Genomic DNA, 8,275 nt, shown 5'->3' with positions numbered 1-8,275 from the left:
CCCCTGCGGGGTTGTCTGCGTAGCTGGAGATGCCGGGTCCTGCCAGAGGGCACCAGTGATGGCAGAGCCCAGAGCACCCCGAGGGACAGCACAGCAGGGCTCGTGTCCTCCCATTCTCCAGGCCCAGGGATCTCTATTGGACTTCCTCAGCAATACTCAGATGTCCCAGTCACACCCAAAATCCTGCTGTGGTTGGTGCTGTACAGATACCAAAATACTGACTGACCCAAGGAGGAGTCAGGAACCACGTACGACAAACAAGCCAAGCCACTGGATTGCTCAGGGACTTATGCAGAGTTTTTGGGAGGCCTTGTGGGCACATGGAGGTGTACATTATGAAAGAAGGTGTGAATAGATGTTGTGGGAAGAAGGATGAAGGAAGCAGAGGCTCAGGAAAAGGAGCAAGCTGCACATCTAGCATCCCAAGCTGTGAGGTGATGCACAACTGGACAGGACTGGCTGCAGGACCTGTGCTAACTGGGGGCCAAATTCCTCACCCACCTCTGCATACCCCAATTACTGCAGGGCTCCCTCAGGTGCACACCAGCCCCTAACACTTCCCTGTGGTTCTTTACCAGGTCATCTCCCTTCAGCCCAGAGCAGGCTGAAAGACTTGGATCAGCAAGGATGCTGTGAGAGTCTGTGACAGTGATCCAGGAGACAGGGACAGGCACATCCCAGCACACTCACCGGACACGGTGCAAACATCCACCTGGGACACGATGCCGGTGCCGTTCTCCTTGTCCGCGGGCCAGCGGTAGGTGTAGAGGGACGTGTGTGTGGAGCCGGCGTCAAACACCAGCCCGTACTGGGGGAGACAGAGGGGACCTGGGGTCACATCCCTCCTGGGGCTGCACCAAGTGTCACGGGGGTTTCTGAGAGCTGAACGTGAGCAGCAGAGGTTTGCACGTCCAGCCTCCCCACAGCAGCCCTGCTCCACCTCTAACACCCCCGGTTTCGCCATTCCAGCGAGTTACGGCTCAGGAAGGAAGGACACGAAGGTCAGCGGGGGGATTTGCAGGGCAGGGAGGCATCCAGGCATGTCCCAAAGGGCTCAGGCTGCTCCCAGACCTTCAGCAAATCTCAGAAAACCTGACATTTTTTAGCAGACTGGCAACAGAAAGCAGCAGGGGAGAGAGGTGTAAACCCAACAGGTGAACTGAATGTCTGAAAGCAGGGAAAAGAGTGCGGTCACAGGGAGAGGGCTGTGCTTCTCTTTCCCATCCTTAGCAAGGAGCCAGAACCACAGTTTGGGGGTGATTGGTCAGCCCAGTGCCCACCTTGATGAGGTTAAGCCCTGAAAAGCTGGGCTGGTTAAAGGAAAACTTGCAAGTGGAGACGAAGGCAGAGCTGATGGCAGAACGAGAGGTGGAAAAGGGGCTGGTAGTCACTCCCAGGCTCCCCCAGGTCCCACTGGGCACCTACTTTGTTCCTCATAGGAAGGGCAGCATCCTTTACCGGGGTCAGGATCAGGAGGAAGACGGCCACCCCCAGCACTCCCAGCAGGGCCGCCAAGCTCCAGCCCACCGCCCTGAGCAGGCGCGGCAGCATCGATGGTCTGTGGGGAAGGAGGGTCTTTGGGAGGGTCTTTGGGAAAATCCGGGGGGAGGGATGGCCTTTGGGAGGGTCTGCGGGGAGGGGTGATCTTTAGGAGGGTCACTGGGGAGGGATGATCTTTGGGAGAGTCTGTGGGAAGCGATGGATTTGGGAGGGGTGGTTGGGGAGAGCTGGATTTGTGAGAGATCATTTGGGGGGATGGTCTTCTTGGGGACGGTTTGAGAGGAGGCGGAGTCGTTAGGAGGAGGGTCTACAGGGAGGGACTGTGGGCAGGGATGGCTTTTGGGAGGAGGGTCTGCGGGAGGGGAGGGTCTTGGGGAGGGTCTGTGGGGAGGGAGGGTCTTTAGGAGTAGGGTCTGTGGGGAGGGAGGGTCTTTGGGAGGGTCTGCGGGGAGGGAGGGTCTTTAGGCGGAGAGTTTGCAGGGTGGAATGGTCTTTGGGAGGAGGGTGTGTGGGCCGGGATGGTCTCTGGGAGGGTCTGCGGGAGGGAGGATCTTTGAGAGGGTCTGTGGGAATGGCTGGTGTTTGGTCTCTGGGAGGATCTGCGGGAGGGGTAATCTTTGGGAGGGTGTGAGGAGAGGGAGGGACTGTGCCAAGGCAGTCCAAACCCGCTTGCCCCGGCCCCGAACCTCGAGTCCCTCCTGGGGTCCCCTTCTCCCAGCAGCTCGGGATTCCCCACCCCTTAAGTGACCTGAGTGACCCCCTGGGACACGAAGCGGACGGGTGGGGAGACCGTGAACTTGTCTGGCCCCGACCCGCCGGGCAGGGACAGGGGCAGGAGCAGGGGCAGGGGCAGGGGCAGGGACAGGGACAGGGACAGGGGCAGGGGCAGGGACAGAGGCAGGGGCGAAGCTCCGTCCTGCCGCGGTCCCGGCCACCCCCCGTACCTGTTACGGGAGCCCCTGGGTCCGCGAGCGTGGAGGGCGATGGGGGCACAGCCCGGTCCCCGCCGGCCCCCGGGCCCTGCGGGGAAGCGAAAGTGGAGCTGAGCCGCTCTCGGATGTCCGGGTCCGGCCCCGGCCGGGGCGGGCTCTGGGCGCTGCCGCGGGCGGAGAAAGCGGCGAGCTCGAGGCTGCGGCTGTCTGCACCGGACACCCGGCTTGCCTGCACCTCTGCCTGCACCCTGCCTGCACCCTGCCTGCACCTCTGCCTGCACCCTGCTTGTACCTCTGCCTGCACCCTGCTTGTACCTCTGCCTGCACCCTGCTTGTACTTTTGCCTTCACCCTTGCCTGTACCTCTGCCTGCACCCTGCCTGTACCTCTTCCTGTTCCTTGCCTGCTCCCTGCTTGCACCATGCTCCCGTACCTCTGCCTACACCCTGCCTGTACCCTGCCTGCCCTCTGCCTGCACTGCCCCAGGCCGTGGGGACAGTTCGGCCCCTGCCTATGGGGAGGGATTCCATGTGGATGGCTGTGGGGACAGGTCTTCACTTGACAGGTCCCTACTATTTTCGTCCCGGGCACCGCTGCCAGCCTGGCTCTGCCTACAGCGGGGTAGTGGAAGTCCAGCAGGGCCAGGTGACAGCAGGGTGACAGCAGGGTGACAGGACAGGCTCTGCCCCTCGCGGTGTGTGCGGCAGGGCTGGGCAGGGATGTCTGTGGGGCTCCCGGAGGTCGGACTCTGCCCCGTCACGGGGCCAGGGGACAGGCTCCCAGGGGCTCCCTGGGGATCTTCTCTCTCCCGGGCAGCGCAGCCCCGCCCGGGCTGAGCACTCCGGGCCGTCCCGCTCCTCCGGCAGCGAAGTGGTTAACCCCGGATGCCGCTTCCACCCCGGCTCTCCAGCCCCAGCCCCGCTGCCTCCCGGACAAGCACTCTCCTGGGCAGGTTGCTGGTCCGGGGCCAAGGGGAGGGCCGCGCCGGCGGGGCAGCCTTTGTCCCAGGAGCGGGCTCCCGGCTCCAGGTACGCGCTGACTCCGGGACGAGCGCGGCGGGGCCGGAGCGGCGGCCGGAGCCGGCGGGGTGAGCCGGGGCAGGCGCCGGGGGCAGCGGGGGCCGGGGCCGGTGCCCCGCGATGGAACTGGGCTGGGAGCGGGCCCTGGGCAGCAGCGGGGCCAGTGCTGAGGGGAAACATGCTCCGAGGGCTAGAGGGGCAGGAGGAGAGGGCTGGGGAGGCCACTCATAGTGCCCAGGTGCAGGGGACAGAGGGGCACAGAGAGGACATGGACGGGGCACAGAGGGCACTGCCGAGCCCCAGCGCTGGCGGGAGGCAGGGGACCACTCTGCCCGGCAAAGATGCTCCTGGCACCCACATCCACCCTCTTAGAACCTTCAGAGCCCTTTTGCCTTTCAAACCCCAAACGTGCCTGATGGGGAAGTCAGCTCTGAGCAGCAGGAGGTTTAGATCCAGCAGCGTCTCTGAGCCTTCCCTCCCAAATGCTGAGGCCCTGCTCCCTGTGCACGAGGGGCGCTGCAGACGAGGGATGTCCCGCCGGTGTTTGTCAAGCCCTCTGCTGTACATAAACAAATGCAGCCCTGGCCCAGGTGCTGGGCACAGCTGGGAGCTTTCCACACGTGGAAGTAGGCAGGCACTGCACAGCATCGTGCCTCATCTGCAGCTCTGGAGGCACCACCACCACCTTCCCACCCCTGCTGCTCACTGCACCTGCAGGGGTGGGAGCAGGTGTTGGAGCTGGCCAGCCCCGGGGTGCCACGGAAAGGCTGGGCAGATCAATCAGCTCCTCATACGCCTCTCGATGGGCTCCTTCCCCATGCCCTGCTCTCCTCCCTGGAAGTGCTGGCTCTGTGCTGCTTTTGGATGTAGCGTCCTGCCCAGTCAAAATGGGAATTAGTCCCTACCAGAGCAGGGGGAGTCCATTTCCCACCACTCCCATGTGCAAGATGATGTAGTTTATTCCCAATTCCATCGCACAGTGCCTGGGACAGAATTTTCCAGGATATGGGCTGGGCTGGGGACTTTTGCCATTGCTTTGTTTGTTACCTGGAGCTGATGAATCACATCCCAATAGCACAGTTATATCTGGGCACGCTCTAGCAGGGCTGATAGGACTGCAGATGTGTCAAGTGGGGACATGGTTTATTGGTGATCATGGTGGTGCTGGTCTAATGATTGGACTCTATCACTTTGAATCAATAACCACTCCGATGACTCAAAGATGTCTTATCCGACCTTAATGATCTCCTGTTTCTGTGATTGGGGTTCATCAGCTGCTTCCATATAAACTCTTCTGGCCATTGGTCCTGTAGAGGGAGGGGCTCCTGGCTGTAGGATAAGGGCTGACAAGGGATTTCAGTAGTCCCATGTCCCATGAGGCTGCTGTTCATCGTTGTGCATATGCCACACATGGGAGATTGTCCACCTTTGTTTATCACTGGAGATACTGACTCCAAAACAGGAATCAGCATCTCCTTTGACTTTGCCAAAGGTCTTTCCTTTCTGCTGACCTGGGAAAAAGACAGGGATATTTCTCAGGGGTTTTCTACGCTCACAGGAGAATTGTGTAGCCAAGCCACAGTGGTGGGGTTGTGCCCAGGGCTCTCAGGACATCCACTGTTCAGCCAGAGTGTGAAGAGAGGTAAGCCTGGCTCCCTGCAGCCATCCTGCCTGTGCAGCTCGTGGCATGGGACAGGGCAGGAGGGAGAGCTGTGCATTCAGAGAAGCTCATCTGGACCAGCTGTGGGTGCTGAGCATGTGGACGTGTCATTGTCCCTGTGCTGAGCCTGTCACAGAGAACCACTTTGGCCTTGCTTCTCTGCTGCAGCGTCTTGGGGCTGGTTCTGCTGGAGCTGAGCTCTGGCCAGACAAGCAGGAGGTGCAGGCCCTCCTCCCGTCCCCAGGGGCCATTGCTGTGGCCATGCCAGCCTGGCTACGGGCTGAGTGCCCAGACTGGCAGGAGCTTCCTGCCTCTGCCCTGCTGCCTGCCCTTGGGGCTGCAGGAGAGGCTTGGGGATCACCTCAGCATGCACACTGTCCCTGTGTGCCTCTTACCTCTTACAGCAAGAGTGGAGAAGAGCTGGACCAGGCAGGAGGAACATGATTAGAGATCCTGATCCCCTGCCTGGAGCAGAGAGGACCTCAGGGACAGTGTGGGCCTGCTGGACAGTGGATGTGACCTGATGGTCCAAGTGTGTTGGTGCTGGAGATGTGCAGCTATGGCCACACTGGGAACCTGGCAGGGCATGGTCCTCCTCCCAGCCTGGGACTCCAGCCAGACATGGCCATGCTTCCCATTAGTGCTCCTGCTGGGAAGGAAGATGCTGACCTGCCACCCAGCCGGCGGTTTGAGCAGGGCAGAGGGCTGGGGTCCAGGCACAGAGGGCCTGCAAGTGAGAAGGCAGGGCTGAAAAAATTGTGCTGAAAATCCTCTGAGGAAGGAGTGCTCAGAAGGATGGGGAGTTCCAGCCCTGAGACTGCCAAGAGCCCTGTTGGAGCAGGTCTAGAGGAGACCACAGAGATGCTCTGAGGGCTGGAGCACCTCTGCTATGGAGACAGGCTGAGAGAGCTGGGGGTGTTCAGCTTGGAGAAAAGAAGGCTCCAGGGAGAGCTTATTGTGGCTTTTCAGTGCTTAAAGGGTGCTTACAAGAAATATAGGGACAAACTTTTCAGAGGAGCCTCTAGTGAGAGGACAAGGGGTGATGGTTTTGCAATGAGGGTGGGCAGGCCCTGGCACAGGTTGCCCAGAGAAGCTGTGGCTGCCCCATCCCTGGAAGTGTCCGAGGCCAGGTTGGAGCAACCTGGGCTGGTGGAAGGTGTCCCTGCCCATGGCAGGGGGTTTGGACTAGATAGGTTTTAAAGGTCCCTTCTGACACATGTATTTTATGATTCCATGATAAGAGCAGCTGCGCCTCACAGAATGACTTCATTGTTGGGGAAGGGGAAAGGCCCATTTTGAAAAGTCCCATGTCCATTCATGAGGTTTGCATTTCAAAATTGTCGTCGTAAATGCTGAGGTGTGAGCTCGGGGCTGGGGCTGTCCTTGCAGGTTGGAGGAGGAATGGACTCCAAAGCCAAGGCTGTTGCAGGTCTCCTGGCAGCCGCCTGTGTCTGCAGCATCATTGCCCTCATTCTGAGCGTCGTGAACGTGAAGGATGTGTTTCTGCCCCCCAGCACCAAGGTAGGTCCTTGGGAGGAGCACAGCCACCCACCCTCCCTTGGGTGCTGGCTCCCATTGGGTATCAGACTGTGCCCAGGTTTCAGGCAGGCTGTGCTGTTTGTCAGCAAAGCCCCACACAGGCTGGGTGGGTCTGGCGAGTTTGGTTGCTGTGAGTGCACACAGCCTTTTCATCACAAAGCACTGCCTGCTCCAAAGGCTTGGGATGGATCCTTGTCCCCAGCACAGCTGGTGACTGCAATGCCACCAGAATTTCTCTGTCCTGGTGACAGTCTTGGCTTGGCCACTCGAGGTCCCTCGGCTCACCAGCAGCTCTGCTGGCTCTCCTGGAGCTTTGCTCTCTCTGCAGGGGTGATGCTGGTGGGTGATGCTGGTCTGCACCCCCTGACACCCTGTCCCCTCTGTCTCCCCCAGTACGGGCTGGTGTTTGACGCCGGCTCCACACACACGTCCCTCTACACCTACCGCTGGCCTGCGGACAAGGAGAACGGCACCGGCATCGTGTCCCAGGTGGATGTTTGCACCGTGTCCGGTGAGTGTGCTGGGATGTGCCTGTCCCTGTCCCTGCCCAGCTCACCTGGGGGATGCTGTAGCTGCCCAGCCCCCGTGCTTGCCAGGGTGGCTGTTCCACATGCCAAAGCTGGTTCACATCAGGCGTGGTAAATGGTATATTTATTTATTGGGCATTTTTAAACACCCACAGGGGTGTTTATTCCTATTGCAAAGGTGCTGTCAGGCTTTGGCACAAGGACAAGTTTCTCTGGAGGGAAGGACCAGGATAGAGCAGGGATGTGGGGTCAGATAAATGGTACATGAAGCTGGACTGGGGCTGGCAAAGGCCCCCAGGCCAGGGCAGAGGTGTCTGGGCAGGGGGTGAGAGGGTTCAGGGCTCACCCCAACCACCTGTCCTGCTCGGTGGTGGTGGCAGTTACTGGTTAACTGCAAAGGTCTGGCCGAGGGCAAAGTGTAACAGAGGGGGTGCATGGGCTAACGGCAGGGGTTGTGTGCAAAGCGCCCAGGAAGGTAAATAGTGATATTTGTGCCCTGGAGCCTGTCCCTGCCAACGGCAGGACCGTGCTGAGTGCTCAGATCCAGTGCCAGCCTCTGAAAGCAGGAGCTCAGGCAGGCTGTGCAGAGGGCACCTCTGTGTTCATATCAGCTCCACATGCCATTGCAGCAGGAGGCAGGAGGGCCTGCCCTTTCCTCGGGGACATGGGGAACGGCTGTTTGTCACCCAGTCCTGCAGGACTGGCTAGCCATGTCCGAAAGTTCAGCCTACCTGGGCTTAAGCATGTGATCCGCACCCAGAGCTGGAGCTCTGCTCCCGTGGGATGAAGGGCTGTGACACTGGTGCTGCCTCCTGGCAGGCCAGCTCGGAGCACCCGCTTAAGGGACACCCCTGGCAAGGGTGGGACTAGCCCGACTACGCAGCCAAAAACCCCTGGGAGCTTTCTGGGTGGACACGAGCCCTGCTGTGCTGTCCCTCGGGGTGCTCTGGGCTCTGCCATCACTGGTGCCCTCTGGCAGGACCCGGCATCTCCAGCTACGCAGACGACCCCGCAGGGGCTGGCGCCAGCCTGAGGCCCTGCCTGGACAAGGCCATGAGGATCGTGCCGGCAGAGCAGCAGCGGGACACCCCCACCTACC

At 60.5% G+C, this 8,275-nt stretch overlaps 2 protein-coding genes across 2 annotated transcripts in view; both read left to right on the top strand.

The window, feature by feature from the left end:
* The window catches only part of ENTPD8 (ectonucleoside triphosphate diphosphohydrolase 8), a 26,546-nt gene that overhangs the window by 13,039 nt on the left and 5,232 nt on the right, over positions 1-8,275 (top strand). The gene's annotated exons all lie outside the window — the stretch shown is intronic.
* On the top strand, positions 973-7,425 carry LOC114064158 (ectonucleoside triphosphate diphosphohydrolase 8-like). Its single transcript, XM_027896953.1, has 5 exons — positions 973-1,001; positions 1,440-1,556; positions 6,500-6,631; positions 7,043-7,155; positions 7,395-7,425. Exons 2-5 carry the CDS (start codon positions 1,554-1,556, stop codon positions 7,408-7,410), a joined length of 264 nt encoding a protein of 87 aa, XP_027752754.1. The 5' UTR covers positions 973-1,001; positions 1,440-1,553; the 3' UTR covers positions 7,411-7,425.

This window comes from Empidonax traillii, unplaced genomic scaffold (genome assembly GCF_003031625.1).
Source record: "Empidonax traillii isolate 1590-97213 ecotype Southwest subspecies unplaced genomic scaffold, ASM303162v1 scaffold520:size1094406, whole genome shotgun sequence".
Lineage (NCBI taxonomy): Eukaryota > Metazoa > Chordata > Aves > Passeriformes > Tyrannidae > Empidonax > Empidonax traillii.
This window is presented reverse-complemented; position numbering and strand designations above follow the sequence as displayed.

Excerpts from the sequence above, each read along its gene's own strand:
- LOC114064158 (XM_027896953.1), top strand. Across the intron at positions 6,632-7,042 it reads TTCTGCCCCCCAGCACCAAG|TACGGGCTGGTGTTTGACGC; the intron begins GTAGGTCCTTGG and ends TGTCTCCCCCAG.